Source organism: Cyprinus carpio, chromosome B22 (genome assembly GCF_018340385.1).
Source record: "Cyprinus carpio isolate SPL01 chromosome B22, ASM1834038v1, whole genome shotgun sequence".
Taxonomy (NCBI): Eukaryota; Metazoa; Chordata; class Actinopteri; order Cypriniformes; family Cyprinidae; genus Cyprinus; species Cyprinus carpio.
Window position 1 is genome coordinate 20788213 of NC_056618.1, and position 17729 is coordinate 20805941.

Below are 17729 nucleotides of genomic sequence, written 5' to 3' on the forward strand. Positions count from 1 at the left end.
AGTATTCTATAAAAGACACAGTGTGTGTGAAGCATGTTTACATGCACTCGTGTCCTCTAGACTAGAGGTATATACTGTAGAAAAAATAATAATAAATAACCTTGTACATGACGGTTGAGGTTTAGTTTTTTAATTTATCATCACTTAAGTTAATATTAATGATTAGCTAAACATTACTGTAGCCTAATGTCTTTCTTTTCATCTCATGCAGTAAGAGATAAACATGGCTAGATTTGCATGCTGCTTCTTTGAGCTCAAGGCTCTGTGCACTGTTTGCAAGTTAATGGCTTCAAATTAATCAAATGGAACACATCTTTGTGGTATGACGATTGAAGCCTTTTACCAAAGCCTCATCAAGCCACAAGTACTATCAAATATTACTATCTACTGATTACCATACTGAGTTATTGTTACTACAAACTGAAAGTAACAAGTTACGGGAAGCTCAGTTTCTCCACCCTCCGTATTATGATATATATACTGAATATAGCTCATTGATTCACTGATTGTCTTCATCATGATCATCATCTCTCTGCTCCTGCTGGCCTCTCTGCTGCCACACCTGACCTTCACTGGTGAGACTGATTAAAAAAAAATTCTAATAAACCAAGTTTTATAGCAGATATACAGGAACTATAATAACACTCTATAATTCTCTCTCAGCTCGTGTGAATGTGGGTATAGTGAACGGCAGTGAAGCAAAACCCCACTCCAGACCTTACATGGTATCTGTTCAGTCAAAGGAGCATCATATCTGCGGTGGATTCCTCATCTCTGATAGATTTGTCATGACTGCTGCACATTGCCGAAACAAGTAAGACAAGTAGTAACTTAGCTAATTATATATGTTAGATAATGTAACACTTTAATTTGATAGTCCACTTTGGATAACAGTTTATTTTGATAACAGGCATTCTGTTGATAATAAGTAACTCTGCAAGTATGTCAACTTGTTCTACTAACCCTAACCCTAACCTAACAGTCTACTAATACTCTAATGAGAGTTAGTTGATGTGTAATTACAAAGTTACTTCAGAACATACTTATGAATATATTACAGACTTTGAAAAAAGTTATTGCTAAATAAAACCTGTCCTTTTAACAGTTCCCCAATTGTGACGGTTGTGCTAGGTGCACATGACCTAAAAAAGAGTGAGAATTCAGTCCGATTCACAGTGCATTCATATCATCAGCATCCAAACTACACCAACAAATCCTTTCATGATGACATCTTGCTTTTGAAGGTAACAAACTGCTTTTATTTAGTTGACTTTAGAAAACTTTCATGCAAAATAATAGCCAGTATATTATAGAAGATAATAATTTCTTTTTATTAATGATGCTGCGTTTTTTTGTTATTACAGTTAGAAAAAAATGTAAAACTAAACGACAATATCAAGTGGATATCCATACCAGCAGAAGAAGGCGATATCGAAGCAGGTTCAGTTTGCAGTATCGCAGGTTGGGGAAGTTTAATTACTAATGGCACGAGAAGCGATCGCCTCATGGAGACAAACGTGAAGGTCATGAATAATACGGAATGTGAACATAAATGGGGGAAGAATGACTTTTCATCTTCACAGATGATGTGTGTTCATGACAAAGGAGGAAGCTGTGATGTATGTAAAAAATATTTGATTCACCAAATCTTATTGTTTGAACTAGTGTTAGTTATGAATTATGACAGCATGTGACTGAAGTGCTGATCTGTTTCTTAACAGGGGGATTCAGGAGGTCCTTTGGTTTGTGGAGACACTGCAGTCGGTGTCACATCTTTTGGTGACCCTGATCTCTGTAATTCACTAAAGCTACCTGAAGTTTATATTAAGATTTCAGCATATCTTCCATGGATAAAGAAAATAATTGGAAATTTCAATTGAATCTTGCAAATAAAATGGGGTGAATTTTTTATTTTTTGAGTTGATTTTCCTCCCAAATCATCTTTTAATAAAAATAACATACACTGATATTCTGTATACTGTCTAGAGATTGTAATTAATCAGAAATGGTATTTTAAACCAGATATGAAACTGCAAACAGACAATTTGATATTTGAAGACAACCATCATAAACATTTACAGAACACTATTGAAAATAAAGGCAAAAGTACACGCCCACTGGACATGCAAGAAATATATATATATATATATATATATATATGTATATATATATATATATATATATATATATATTTCTAATTAAGGAAAATATAAACCACTGTTCAAAAGTTTGGGGTCAGTAAGAGATGCTGTACTTTTAAACGTTTTACTCATATAAAAAATCCTTAAAAATGTATCAGTTTCCACAAAAACATTAAGTATCACAATGGTTTGTAACATTGATAGTAATAACAAACGTTTCTTGAGCAGCAAATCAGCATATTAGAATGATTTCTGAAGGATCGTGTGACACTGAAGACTGGTGTCACAACGCTGTGTTGTAGTAGGCCTACACTTAAATAGGGGAAAAAGTCAGTTCAACACAACTTTGGAAAGATGAGACACAACATTAAACACAAAGAGATTGGAAATTAAGTTAGGGAGAGAATGACACACACATAAACATGATGAAATGAAATGAACAAACATGACAACCAATTAACAAGCGCAGGAATAAAAAAAAAAAGAAAGGTCAGCCTGCTGCAGGCTGATTCAGGTCGACGAGGCATTTCCCACCAGATATGATGACCAAGAAATTCTAAATCTTGAGAGCATCCATCATAACACTTAAGCAGGGGGACATCTAAGCAGGCATTAAAGACATCCTTGAGGGTTGCATTATCACAGACATTGTTCAGAAAAACTGGGCAAAACAGGGCGGTCAGATGGGCATGTCTCTCCCGGGCATTAGCAGATGGCAGGATTCTGATGCTCATTCTGCAGAGTCAGAGCAGCCAAATGAGCTTCAGTAGAACAACAGTGAACTGTGGTCTTATGGGATGTTGTTAAACTATATGTCAGTAAAACACACTTTACTGTCCCATCAGCTGTTTTACTCTGTTCACAACGCACTCTTCAACAGTACACAGATATGTGGCACATGCTCTATATTACTTCATCATAAATAACCCACACAATATACCTAGTTCTGTTGTCAGCTAGTTTATGAAATTACCAAAAAGGCGATTAAAGCTGCAAACTGTGAATTTATACGCAGCACACAAGAACATCTCTCAAAATTGTTCCATCAGCTGCAGCTGCCACTCATTTCCTGCTCCCTATTTATTGCCGTCTTTCGTCTTGTGTGTCAGATCGTTGTTTGAAGTCTTCTGTGTTTGTGCCTGGTTTTTTGCCCTTGATAGTTTCCTGTTTCACTCAAGATGGATTGCTTCACTTCATACTCACTGTGGGTTCTTCATCTCCTCAACTCACCTCAGGATCGCCCGTCTCAGTCCCTGTGTCACGCTCACCTGCTGTCTGGTTCCGGACCTGATCCCTGGCTGCGAGAGATCTGCCCCATATCCATCCTGTTGGCTTCCTGTTTATTCTCTGACGTTCTGTGTGAACTTGGCTCATTAAATCATCATTACTCTTGCATTTGCTTCCTCTCATACTTTATCGCTACAAAGCTGATATGTATTTTTATTTGTAATTTAATGAACAAATAAAAGTGAGCACAGTGCACTTATGCTAGAAAATATGCAGAAATGAAACCATTTAAGTGCATAAAATAATTCATTTTATATTCTGGCATTTATGTCTACTGTTGACTTCTGGTCTTTTTCACATTTTTCACTATCTGCACGTCTCATCCATGAGTATGCAATGTTGCAATGAGAGCAAGCATTTGGGAGTTTTGAGAAGCTGAATGAGCAAAACAGCTATATTAAGCCCCTTTATTAAAATACCTGGAGGTGAGAAATAATAAAAAATTTGTCATATTCACTTAGTATTACTTGATCTAATTCACAAATATTTAAATTCCAGTTAAGTAGAAATTAATTGTACTCTGTTGTGTTTTGGACACTAAAACAGTCAAATACTTTATAGTCAATCACATATTTATATTGAAATAAATAAGATTTCGTTCCACCCCATAAAAACATCCTGGCTCCGCCACTGTCTTGGGCACAATACATTAAATACAGTCAGGTGTAGCCTATATTTTTATTTATTTGATTTATTATTTAAGTTGCATTTTCTGAATAATTGTATTTTGGGGTGGGATTGGTGGGATTAGGATGGTACTGTAGGTCCCCAAGAGCAGAGTTGAAGAGCACTGTTTAAAAAAACAGAAACAGTTTGTGAGGTGTGTTCAGTTGCGCCCTCTAGTGGTTTTCAGTGTAAAAACACAAAACGAGCCAAAAACGTGAGCATGACGACTGAGTTTCAGTTAGTTCAAACTTTCGAGTTGAATGAGGGCAATGTAGTGATACTGAAAGCAGCCCAAAGTCTCATTTAGCATCACTTATGTTAATGTTCAGTAACGTCTTTCATGCAGTAAGAGATAAACATGTCTAGTTTCACATGCTGCTTCTTTGAGCTGAAGGCTATGTGCACTGTCTACAAGTTAATGGGTTCAAATTAATCAAATGTCACAAATCTAGATGATTTAAGCCTTCGACCAAAGCCTCATTAAGCCACAAGAATGATCAAATATTACTATCTACTGATTACCATACTGTTACTGTTACCACAAACTGAAAGTAACAAGATAGAGGAAGCTCAGTTTCTCCACCTCCTTTATATTATATTTATAACAAATATAGCCAGCGAAAGCTCATTGAGTCACTGATTGTCTTCATGATGACCATCATCTCTCTGCTCCTGCTGGCCTCTCTGCTGCCACACCTGACCTTCACTGGTGAGACTGATTAAAAAATACCAATAAACCGAGTTTAATAGCACATATACAGTAAGACAGTGAGGAGGAATTATAATAACACTCTATCTTTCTCTCTCAGCTCGTGTGAATGTGGGTATAGTGAACGGCAGGGAAGCAAAACCCCACTCCAGACCTTACATGGTGTCTGTTCAAGCAAAGAAGTCTCATATGTGCGGTGGATTCCTCATCTCTGATAGATTTGTCATGACTGCTGCACATTGCCGAAAAGAGTAAGACAAACAATAACTTAGTTAATTGTATATTGTAGATAATATAATGTAACACTTTATTTTGAGTCTACTTTTTAGACATTCTACTAACTATAAGTAACTTTGCAACAACCAGTTATTAGATTATTAGTAGTCTGTCTGCTATCTGCTAACAGTTTATTTAAGTAGCTGCAAGAATGTCAACTTGTTCTGCTAACCATAACCCTAGTCTAGCAGTCTACTAATACTCTAATGAGAGTCGCTGTAGTCGACAGTTGCAAAGTTGTAGAATGTCTAAAGCAGACTTCTTTTAATATTATTATGTTAGTAATTATATTTTAGATAACATAATTAATTATTAATTAATTTAAATATTTAAACTGCTTAAAATAAATACAAAATATATTATAATTAATATAATATTATAATTTAGGTAATATATTACTAATTGATTGAATTCATTAAATAATTTACAAGAAATATTAAATAAATATGTTTTTACTATCCGTCAGTATAATACACATATAATAATATTAATAATTAATAATAATTAATTAATTAATAATTTATATTATATAAAAATACATAAATAATATTTACATTTCACGAAAATGACTACAACCATATACTGTACTGTAAAATATTCGTCATGATTTTGGCTACCAAATCAGCACACTTCCAGAACATACTTATTAATTTTTTTTTTTTTTTTATCCTTTATTTTACCAGGACAGTCCCACTGAGATGCAAATCTCTTCTTCCAGGGAGTCCTGGCGATAAATAATTATTGAACCAATTTAGAGCCATTTGACTAAAACCTATACAACTTATCCTCTGTGATAAAAGCATTACACTCTTAAAAATAAAAGTGCTTCAAAAGGTTCTTCAAACGATGCCATAAAAGAACCTTTATTGGTTCCACAAAGATCTTTCTTACATTTTTATAATCTGAAGAACCTTCTTTCACCACAAAGAACCTTTTGTGAAACAGAAAGGTTCTTGAGATGTTAAAGGTTCTTTATGGAACCATTTAGACAAAAAGGTTCTACTATGGCATCCTGAAGCACCTTTACTTTTAAGAGTGAAGAGAGATAAATAATGCTGCACAATATTGTTTACTATCCAAACATTTAACAGTATGATTTGTAACCAGCATAGCTGCTGTAATAGTACTACGACCCAATCTAAAGCCTGATTGAAATTCATTAAAACTTTATTTTCAGTTAAGAACTGTTTCACTTGATCATTAACAAAAGATTCAAATACTTTTGCCAACACAGACAACCTACTAACTGGCCGATAGTTTCCAGAACTGATGGGTCACCACCTTTTAACACATGATTTCCATTCACGGGGAATAACATTTGAAGTTAAACTCAATTAAAAAATAGAAGTGACTATTAAAAGCATGTACTATATTCTCTATATCATTAATTATGCTCTCATTTAATTTCAAATAATCAGGTAGATTGGTAGAGTTTTTTTATTTTTTTTTATGAATATAGCAGATTGTGAAAAAAGTTATTGCTAAATAAATCTTGTCTTTTTAGCAGTTCTTCAGTTCTGACGGTTGTGCTAGGTGCACATGACCTACGAAAAAAGAATGAGAATTCAGTCCGATTCACAGTGGAGTCATACCATCAACATCCAAACTACACCATGGGGTCCTTTCATAATGACATCTTGCTTTTGAAGGTAACAAACTGCACTTATTTTAGCTGACATCAGTAAACTTTTCATTCAGAATAACAGCCAATAAAATAATGAAATATTTTTATTAATGATGCTGTCATTTTTGGTTTACAGTTAGAAAAAAATGTACAACTTAATGACAATATCAAGTGGATATCCATACCAGCGGAAGGAAGTGATATCGAAGCAGATTCTGTTTGCAGTATCGCAGGCTGGGGACTTTTAGAAACTAATGGCAAGAGAAGCGATCACCTCATGGAGACAGACGTGAAGGTCATGAATAACATGGAATGTGAACGCAAATGGGGGAAGAACTACTTTTCAACTTCACAGATGATGTGTGTTCATGGAGATGGAGGAAGCTGTAATGTATGTAAAAAATATTTGATTCACCAAATCTTATTGTGTAAATTGATTTCAGTGAAGTTAAAAATTATGACAGCATGTGACTGAAGTGCTGATCTGTTTCTTAACAGGGGGATTCAGGAGGTCCTTTGGTTTGTGGAGACACTGCAGTCGGTGTCACATCTTTTGGTGACCCTGATCTCTGTAATTCACAAAATCTACCCGAAGTTTATACTAAGATTTCAGCATATATTCCATGGATAAAGAAAATAACTGGAAATGTCAATTGAATCTTGCAGATAAAATGGGGTGTTTTTTATTTTTATTTTGGTTGAGTTGATTTTCCTCCCAAATCATATTATAATAAAAATAACATACATTGATATATACTGTCTAGAGATTTTAATTAATCAGAAATGGTATTTTAAACCAGATATGAAACTGCAGACAGACAGTTTGATATTTGAAGACAACCATCATAAACATTTATAGAATGCTATTGAAAATAAAGGCAAAATTACACGCCCACTGACTAGGCAAGAAAAAGATTTGAACACTGATAATAATAAGAAATGTTACAGCAAATAACCATATTAGAATTTCTGAATGACCATGTGACCATGTGAGTTATTTTAAATTGTAATAATATTTCACAGTATCGCGTAATACTGTATGCCTTTATTACTGTACATACAGCCTTGGTGTGCATACAACTTAAAAAATCTTACAAACATTGAACCGTGATGTAGTTTTTGATCTCTATAAACTACAAACATATATTCAGTGCAAAAAGCCATAAATTAATCCTTAAATGCATACCTCGGGTCTTTAGCGAACTGGGACATCATTCTCTACCCTCTACCTCCTTCCTTTTTTAAAGTAAGACATCAACTTTCTTAGTATTCCTCAATCTATTCATTATAAACAATATAACACGAAAAAAAGAGTTAAATATAAAAGAATGCCTGTTTTCTGATTGAAAAAAGTGTAGCTACAGACCCGAGGTATGTAAATCTGATGGCACTGTTTGATACACAATGATGACGTGACATATTTAATGACTCAATTTGTGCAATGCATATTTTTTCTTCAAGGTGGCACTGTTTGATACACAATGACGATGTGATGTTTCACTCATAATTACCGCAGGCACAAGCCCCTTTGCCCTCATCGGCTGAGTTGCCCCTCTCACCAATCCCCCCATCAACCCCAGCTCAAAGCGGTCTGTTACCGCTCCGCTAAAGATCCGCTGATTCCGCTAATCCGCTCTGTGTTTTCCTGCCGCTCCGCAGCATCACTCATAATCTGTGTACCGCTCTCTGGAGAGTGGAGACCACAGTTCCCGAAGCTAGTTGCATTAACAGCTAGATGCATTACAGTCCACATTACAGTCAGTGGATGATACGCTGAATTAGTAATTTGGTAGTTTGTTTTTGTATTTCTGCCGGTAATGATTTGCTCTCTGTCTTTTAAAAGTGATAACAACAAAATATCCACGTTCTTAGAATTAGAATGTCTGATCAAATTATTGTACCCGATCAGATCTATTATAGATAACACAAAATTCTCTGTTGTTGGCACACTTTGTAGACAAAAAAAGAAAAAGAAAAAAAGAAGCCTTTGCAAAAAGGAAGACAGCCAGAGAGAGAGAAAGAGAGAGAGAGAGAGAGAGAGAGAGAGAGAGAGAAAGTGCGAAGGGAGGCTGCTAAAGGCAGTTCAACATTGCAAACATGAATACAAAGCTCAAGCAAGCCAGCAGGTAAATAATTATATAGAATATTTGCCAGTTTGTCACACTTTAATTCTTGTAATTAAGTATATTTCCTATTATAATCACTTGTCTTGATACTAGTAATCTATAACACATCATATTTTATTGAAGCCATACTAATAGTAGGCCTATAAATAGTGAAAAAAAAATAATATAAATGTTCTAAATTAGTTTATTAGTATATAATATAGATTTATGCTGTAGAATATTAAATGTCTACTTATAGGGAGAGTGGGGTAAGATTAGCCATTTCTTACTTATGTGGTCCTCAAGATAAGTTAAAAATGATGCAGAAGTACATTAAAGTATCTATCCTGTCCTGTCCTGTCCTGTCCTAATGAAAGTATTCCTATCATTTTAAATGATCAGAATGTATCTATGACAAAGGGTTCTAAAAATATGCCTTCTTATTAAAAAAGTGTTCCCCATGGCTCAGTTTGCCCCAGATTAGGGGTAAGTTGACCAAATCTGATTCAAACCCATAAATAATAATAATAATAATAATAATAATAATAATAATAATATAATAATAATAATAATAATAATAATAATAAATTAATAATTTCCTTTTACAAACAGTCATATTTCTTTTCATGAAGTTAACTTTAACAACATAAAACCGACCAAATGCAGTTTAAATTTCAATGTTTAATTGTTTGCATCTCTGAAACAATATGTTGAACACCAAAGTTGTAGCCTTCCTAAAAACAGACTAAACGGAGAGTTTGTTGGCCATTAAAGACTACAGGTGAAAAGATATATGTGATTATAATGTGATGAAAAACATTTTCTGGTTATTATCAGAGAAGAATTTGGTGCCCTTGTACACCGTCCCTATCAAATAAACTACAAATAATATATAAAGTATCTCACAGAAGTGAGTACACCCCTCACATTTTTGTAAATATTTTATTATATCTTTTCATGTGACAACACTGAAGAAATGACACTTTGCTACAATGTTAAGTAGTGAGTGTACAGCTTGTATAACAGTGTAAATTTGCTGTCCCCTCAAAATAACTCAACACACAGTCATTAATGTCTAAACCGCTGGCCACAAAAGTGAGTACACCCCTAAGTGAAAATGTCCAAATTGGCCCCAATTAGCCATTTTCTCTCCCCGGTGTCATGTGACTCATTAGTGTTACAAGGTCTCAGCTATGAATGGGGAGCAGGTGTGTTAAATTTGGTGTTATCGCTCTCACTCTCTCATACTGGTCGCTGGAAGTTCAACATGGCACTTCATGGCAAAGAACTCTCTGAGGATCTGAAAAAAATAATTGTTGCTCTACATAAAGATGGCGTAGGCTGTAAGAAGATTGCCAAGACCCTGAAACTGAGCTGCAGCATGGTGGCCAAGACCATACAGTGGTTTAACAGGACAGGTTCCACTCAGAACAGGCCTCTCCATGGTTGACCAAAGAAGTTGAGTGCACGTGCTCAGCGTCATATCCAGAGGTTGTGTTTGGGAAATAGACGTATGAGTGCTGCCAGCATTGCTGCAGAGTTTAAAGTGGTGGGGGGTCAGCCTGTCAGTGCTCAGACAATACACCGCACACTGCATCAAATTGGTCTGCATGGCTGTCATCCCAGAAGGAAGCCTCTAAAGATGATGCACAAGAAAGCCTGCAAACAGTTTGCTGAAGACAAGCAGACTAAGGACATGGATTACTGGAACCATATCCTGTGGTCTGATGAGACCAAGATAAACTTATTTGGTTCAGATGGTGTCAAGCGTGTGTGGCGACAACCAGGTGAGGAGTACAAAGACCAGTGTGTCTTGCCTAAAGTCAAGCATGGTGGTGGGAGTGTCATGGTCTGGGGCTGCATGAGTGCTGCTGGCACATACTGTGACATACTGAAGAAGAGGATAATCCTCTCCTTTCGGACTGGACTGGGCCGCAGGCCAATATTCCAACATGATAACAACCCCAAACACACCTCCAAAACAACCACTGCCTTTCTAAAGAATCTGAGGGTAAAGGTGATGGACTGGCTAAGTATGTCTCCAGACCTAAACCCTATTGAGCATCTGTGGGGCATCCTCAAACAGAAGGTGGAGGAGCGCAAGGTCTCTAACATCCACCAGCTCTGTGATGTCATCATGGAGGAGTGGAAGAGGACTCCAGTGGCAACCTGTGAAGCTCTGGTGAACTCCATGCCCAAGATGGTTAAGGCAGTGCTGGAAAATAATGGTGGCCACACAAAATATGGTGAACAGTGTTGTCACATGAAAAAAATATAATAAAATATTTATAAAAATGTGAGAGGTGTACTCACTTCTGTGAGATACTGTATATATATATATATATATATATATATATATATATATATATATATATATATATATATATACAGTATGACAAACTAAACCAGTAAATACCAGTTTATAATTCAGAGATTTAACTTAACTACGGTGCCTTATGGTGGGGTAAGTTAAAATGGTGACTTGATTTGCCCCACAACATTTGGCTCACTTTGCCCCATATCTACCATTTTGGAAAAAATAGCTCTGTTGCTTATCAGTTCAGGCTAATATTTAGCTAAATGAATTGCATGGTTTTATATGTTGCTAAATCACCTATATGTATCACAAATATTTTTAGACCTAGAAAAATTTGCAACAACCATTACATCTGTTATGGTAAAATTGTACTTTGACAAGCCAAAAACTAAAGTAAATGGGTGCCTTCCATTCCTCCCATGTGTTTCTCCTTCTCAGAGTCTGGCAGAAATGATGGGTGGTTTCAGAATACATGGTCACAAAACAGTAAAAGTGTACAGTTGCCAAGAAACAGGAGGTGGGTCAACTTACCCACTGGCTCAACTTACCCCACTCTCCCCTACTTCTATTGAAGATGAGGCAGAAGCAGGCTCAGAGAGTGAGGGAGAGCCCACTCTTATCAAAACATCAACAATAAAGTCTGGAATTATTACAGAGTGTGCTGTCTTCTCTGTAAATTGTATATTTGTAACAACTGGATAATTTGTATTAACAAGCACCCACCCCCCTAGTGCCCCCTTTTTGGTTTGGGCCACTGCCCTTCAAAATATATGTGCACGGCCCTGAAACAAAACGAATATCATGAGCAAAAATTGAACTGGTTTGAACGGCTTTACTGCAGAGACATTACTATATGCAATGAAATATAAATGTCACTGTCATTTGATGCTGGATGTGGTGAATCAGCTGCCAGTGATCAAAAATATTGTGGTCATATATGAAATCACTGAAAAATGATAGTTTTGAAAATATGGCTGAGATCGTAAATATGAGGCAGATGCTGAATGTACTGTGGAAGTGCGATCTGACAATGACAGCGATGGTAAAATCATCTGCTCAAACTGAACCCTTTTAAGTTTCAAAAGGAAACGACGTATGCTTTATTTTATTCTTCTGTAATTGCTCTTAAAGTATAAAGATAAATCTTTGCTATATAAACAGTTCAGAGTTCCAAAAAAAATGGAAAAATAGGTCCGGGTCGCTAAAGATCCGAATATGAAATAATGATTGGCAAAACATTCATGCATTTAAGGGTTAAAAGAGTGTTTGTAGGAATTTAAGAACAAAGGAGTAAAATGAACATTGCAATTCGTGGGAAAGTTGCTGTTTTATACTAGGTTCATTTTGGGGTTATCTTCCTAAGACCTCTCTCTCTCGCTGTCTCTTCACATTTTCACATGATAGTACATTTGATAAAAAGTTCTGATAACAAAGCTGTTTCCTGTCATGCACCGCCCGTGTTTACCACATGTTAGTTTGGTAATCTGATTATAGATTTTCTGCCAGATGTGTTGCTTTTAATACAATCATTAAGGTATGTTAATTCTCTTCAGTTCATTTAAAAACACTCTGGCCTTAATCACAGGTGAGAATATTTTATGTTTTCCCCTTTTACTGTTTTTATCTCTGAACAGAGAGATGTGGCTGAAGCTTATGAGCTCAACTGCAGTTCTAGTTGCATGACAGTTACTGTCCAACCACATCCACCCTGGCCAAGTTGACATTTCTCAGAGCAAACTATCTTTTAGTGTCATCAAAATGAGTACAAATATATTTAGAATCAACTGAATAATTGCGTAGGCTGGGATGGGTTCTAAATTTGCACAGTTGCTTTTTGTTTTATACTACTCACAAAAGAAAAAAAAACAAAAAACAGTTGTTAACAAAAAATAATTGCATAGGCTATTTAGTAGCATGTACTATAAAACAACTCTCAATTTCCATCTACATTTTCAGTAAGAACTTGATCTGACATGGACTGAGTTAGAAATACTGGACCACAGAAGTAGTAAATAAATATATTCATGTATTTTTTCTTTCTTTTAAAATTTATAGTTCTACTGAAAATAAGTCTTGTAGTTATTCAGTGTTCATGTTGTTTGTCTACAGCTCACTTGTATTTGTTCTAGATCTTTAGATGTGACATCACCGGGCATCCTAGCCAAATTCGCCTAATGGCCTCTGACCTTCCCCATACACTGATTGGCTTCATCACTCTGTCTCCTCTCACCAATAAGCTGGTGTGTGGTGGGTTTTTCTGTGCCCAGAAAAGCACTATATAAATGTAAGGAATTATTATTATTAATTATTATTATAATGATGTTCTGGAACCGCTTTTTTTTTTTTTTTTTTAGAAATAGTTACCAGAAACTCAGTGTCTATACCCACCCTTTTGTTTATACAGTGTTTTGTCATTGAGAAGCTCACTGATTTTCTTCATCATGTCTATCATCTCTCTCAGGGCCACTGCTGGTCAAATAGGTGCCCTAATCAGGAATTGTATTGTTGTGTCCCCTCCCTCAAATATTATGGAAGCAAAACAACAACAAAACAAACCAAAAAAACACACCTAGGGGTCAACATAGAACTATATAATATAAAAGTAAATAAATAAATAAATTGTATTTACAAATTACAAATCTAGACAGTTACCTACGGCTATGATTTTAATAGTTGTCTGATTGATTTTTCTTTAGACCGTTTTCATCGGGCACTTGCCTGGCCCCGTGTTTATTAATCAGTCTGGCTATGGCGCCGTGCATGCGCAGTAACATTTGTTGAAACCGTCTAAATGGTATTTACTTGTAAAACGTAACCCAATAATATTTGTTTTATTTCCCATACATTTATTTATTTGTTGAACTCGCCACAATATCAAAACTGACTGATTTCCAAAAAGACTTGGTTGAATAAAACATGAGCATGTTTAAAAATCAAAACACGCCGCGGGTGTTTTTATATCACTGTATTTCTGAGGAAGACTATATTTAGAAAAACGTCGATGTCATTTTCATTTAATCTTGCATGTAATGTCGGATAAAGCAGCGTTTGTGAGCTCAGCGCTGCTTTGTGTACAGCAGTTACTAGGGAAACCTCTGTTTCTCCCGCTTTAAAGCACTTCCTGCTGGCAGAGAATGAATTGAAATGAAAAAGTCCATCTGATTTACACAGTAAAAATATTTAGCTTATCAAAAATAGTCTACACTAGAGGGACTACTTAGCTGTTTGTAATTGATTCTGTTTGGAAGTCTACTGGAAGTTAACGTTAGGGCCACAAAAGCACGCAATGTACAGTAACATTTGTTTATGTTGTTGCCACTGAAACCGTCTATAGTCTCAAGCATTCAGAAATCATACAAATGAAAAGTAAGCATTTTTAATACTAGCTAAAAACCATGATTAATTTTTGTAAAGGTTGTGTTGTCCACATGTTTTTTTTGTTGGTTGTTGTTGTGTTGAAGAAATTATAGATGCTGTGTCATCTATATATAGCAAACAGGTGGCCAAAAATAAAAGATTAAGTGAATATTTGAATGAAATGTTTGGTCAATAGCCTACAAGGACTGTGATTTTCCTGTAGCAGCAGCAATTGCCAGGGCCTTTTTATGTACATAAATTGTTTATTCTGTATTACATTATGTATTTTAACAGTGTTATTGAATGAAACCATATAATTATTAATTAACCAATCATTATTGCCTCATTGTTTTTATATAATGCATTTTAAGTCAATTGAAAGGCTTTTGTTGGCTTAGATATGTTGTTATAATGACAAAAAAAAATGATCTTAATACTTTTTTGTAAATTATTATTTGAAATAATGATACGTATATATGAATAATAAATATCTGGGCTATATTATTTGTAAGCAAGATATAATGTAGGCTACAGTCGGTAATCCTTATAGCAAAATAAACTGGACAGCTGTATATTTCTTTTTACACACCACCGACAAATTGTTTTATAATCTTACCTGTCCTCTATATCAGCTTCTGCGATCGTAAAGGATGCCGGACTGCTTGCTGAATCCCATGATCAAACCAATCAGAATCAAGTATTTGCAAAGCGCGTGTCATAGCTAAATTATTTCGTCATTGTTAAAATATCTTCCTTTTTTATCTAATATATTTTTTAATATAAAAGGTTTTATTTTTTTTTTCAAATGATTAGCATGCAATTCTAAAGCTTTGCAAATGCATACTGTGCTCATACATCATATATCCTAGTACTTTCGCCATCAGTGTAGGAGACTGAAGTGCATTCTGCCTGCAGCGTTGCTTGGCTTCCGCGTATGACAGATAACGGACGTGAAGAGAAAGTGTTTATTATGCTTGAAATGTGGATTATTTTTCTTACAAACACAGGAGGCCTTTATTCACCCCCTGGAGCCATGTGAGGCATGTTTTATTAGGATGCACATGCTTTATTTGATGACTTGTGGACAGTGCAAACTGTAACACCCGCTGACTGCAATGATAGAGCTTGGAATAGCCAGGGCAATTGTAATATAACCCTGACTGGATTCTTCTGAAAGAAGAAAGTCATATACAACCCAGGATGCCTCAAGGGTGAGTAAAACACAACATAATTTTCATTTTTAGGTGAATTAACCCTTTAATGTGTTCCTTCTCGAATGTCACAATGTTCAGATTTGACAGGGAACAGCAAAAGTGTTACTTTGTGCCCCTTTTCAGAAAATAAAAGCATTTCAAAATAAAGGTCCTGTTTTTTTTGTGTGATCTTCCCGTTCACCTCTAAATGGGCAGTCTTTTTTAGCCTCGGGAACACCACAGGCGTGACTTTTGTGCCATTTTGAACAAATAAAAGCCTTTCAAAACAACCCTCAGTCCCTGATTAAACATTACAGTACACATTGTGTGTAAACAGTGCAAATTTTTTTTCACTCAAAAAATATTTAATATTGTGAAAATTATTCAGAAATAATGTTTTTTTTTCACTCAAAAAATGAGGTGCCTACTCTCGGATAAACAAGGCTTATGATTAATCATATGCAAATATAAATACAAAACCAGTCCCAAATGAAAGAAAACAAGTTGACCAAGAAACATTAAATCCAATATTTGGTGATAATATAGCATAATGAGAGATTTAATAACCAACCAGTTCAACCGCCACCCCTTTTTTTTGAGGCGGTTTCGTTTTTGACTGGAAAACACCACAAGTGTGACTTTGAGCCATTTTGTACAAAATAAAAGCCTTTCAAAACAAATTCCCTAATTAAACCCCATTAAGGTACACTAGTGTGATAAACAGTGCAAATTTCCATGAGTTTTTATTTCTATTGTGAAGATTTTTAATAATAATTAATTATTTTTCACTCAAAAAATTAGGTGCTTTTTAGGCCATCCTCTCGGATAAATGAGGCTTACGATAGCAAATCAGATGCAAGTATAAATACAAATCCAGTCCTAAACTGAAAGAAGTTGACCCCCAACAGATTGTATCCCAGTTATTTGGTGATAATATAGCATAATGAGTGATTTTAATGAATTTTTTTGAGGCCGGTCATTTTTGCCCTGGAAACCACCACAAGTGTACTCAGGTTTTGAACACAACACAAGGGATAAAAATAGCTTGAAAGTTACTCTACACCCTTGCCTCATTTACTACACACGGATCTATGAATATGCAAATTAGCCTCCACTCAGTCACACCAGCCAGGGCCTCCTGCGTCCGACGGATAATAACTGATTAAAACTATGTTTTTACTAGCGATGTTCGTGTCTCAAAATGCCTCGAAAGACTCGAATACAGACAATACAGACAGAGTGCGGATGTCAATGCGGGAAAGTTGCGTCTGACTCCTCCGGGCTACTTTTCACCGGTTGCCCACGGCCCGTTGTTTCTATTACTTAACCTTTGTTAGCCCGGTTTCTCAAATACAAATAATATGTGGTAACCACACCACCCACATGAAATGATCGTGAAAACATCAACAGCTAGGAAAACATCTTACAGAAAAATATACCTGATTAACCTGGCCTGCCTTTCACTAGCACCCCCCTGATTTGCAGCAACAGTTCATGAATGCTTATGACAGGAAATCTCTTGGACGTGATTTGGTTATTAAATTGGGCCTGGGCCCGGTTACTTTTTGAGGTCTGGTTATTATCATAACATATATGTGCCCTATAGCCATGGATATATGTATGCACGATTAAATCAATAAAAAGATTGCTGTCTATCCTTCAAACATGCACAATCTTAACGTAAATGACATGATTTTGCTATGGTCTTAAAACATTTGAAATTACCTTTAACAGAATATTTAAATATGTTTTGGACAGCCGCGATCCAGAGCAGAGCAGCACAACTCATGTCAAGCCTTTCGTTTGAAACTGCTCACCAACAGTCGGCTACATATCTGTGTTGAAAACCTTGAAAACATTAATATAACTTAAACGACACAGCGCACCTGAGATACAAATGTTTGTAGTCCTGCGATTTCTGCCCCCTCTGCGCCACCAAAAGATGCGAGCACGCAACCCTGTGACCTGTTTTTAAAATGTATTTGAGTCTCAAATCCATTCATTACTAAGAGAATACGTTCAAAAATCTTGGACGAAAAGAATCTTATTCATTC

General features: G+C 35.6%; 2 protein-coding genes across 3 annotated transcripts; both read left to right on the plus strand.

Moving 5' to 3' along the window:
* The first annotated feature begins 461 nt into the window (after nucleotides 1–461).
* Nucleotides 462–1967, plus strand: LOC109067008 (granzyme B(G,H)-like). Its single transcript, XM_019084021.2, has 5 exons — nucleotides 462–575; nucleotides 664–814; nucleotides 1106–1244; nucleotides 1365–1619; nucleotides 1722–1967. Exons 1-5 carry the CDS (start codon nucleotides 518–520, stop codon nucleotides 1878–1880), a joined length of 762 nt encoding a protein of 253 aa, XP_018939566.2. The 5' UTR covers nucleotides 462–517; the 3' UTR covers nucleotides 1881–1967.
* A 2730-nt stretch (nucleotides 1968–4697) lies between these two features.
* On the plus strand, nucleotides 4698–7455 carry LOC122141418 (granzyme B-like). 2 transcript variants are annotated; one of them, XM_042748761.1, is made up of 5 exons: nucleotides 4698–4803; nucleotides 4904–5054; nucleotides 6584–6728; nucleotides 6840–7094; nucleotides 7202–7455. In XM_042748761.1, the coding sequence occupies exons 1-5, from the start codon at nucleotides 4743–4745 to the stop codon at nucleotides 7358–7360; spliced, it is 771 nt and encodes a 256-aa protein (XP_042604695.1). In that variant the 5' UTR covers nucleotides 4698–4742; the 3' UTR covers nucleotides 7361–7455. The 2 variants fall into 2 exon arrangements, with proteins under 2 accessions (XP_042604695.1, XP_042604696.1); XM_042748762.1 differs by having other exon boundaries at nucleotides 6587–6728.
* The last annotated feature ends 10274 nt before the right edge of the window (nucleotides 7456–17729 follow it).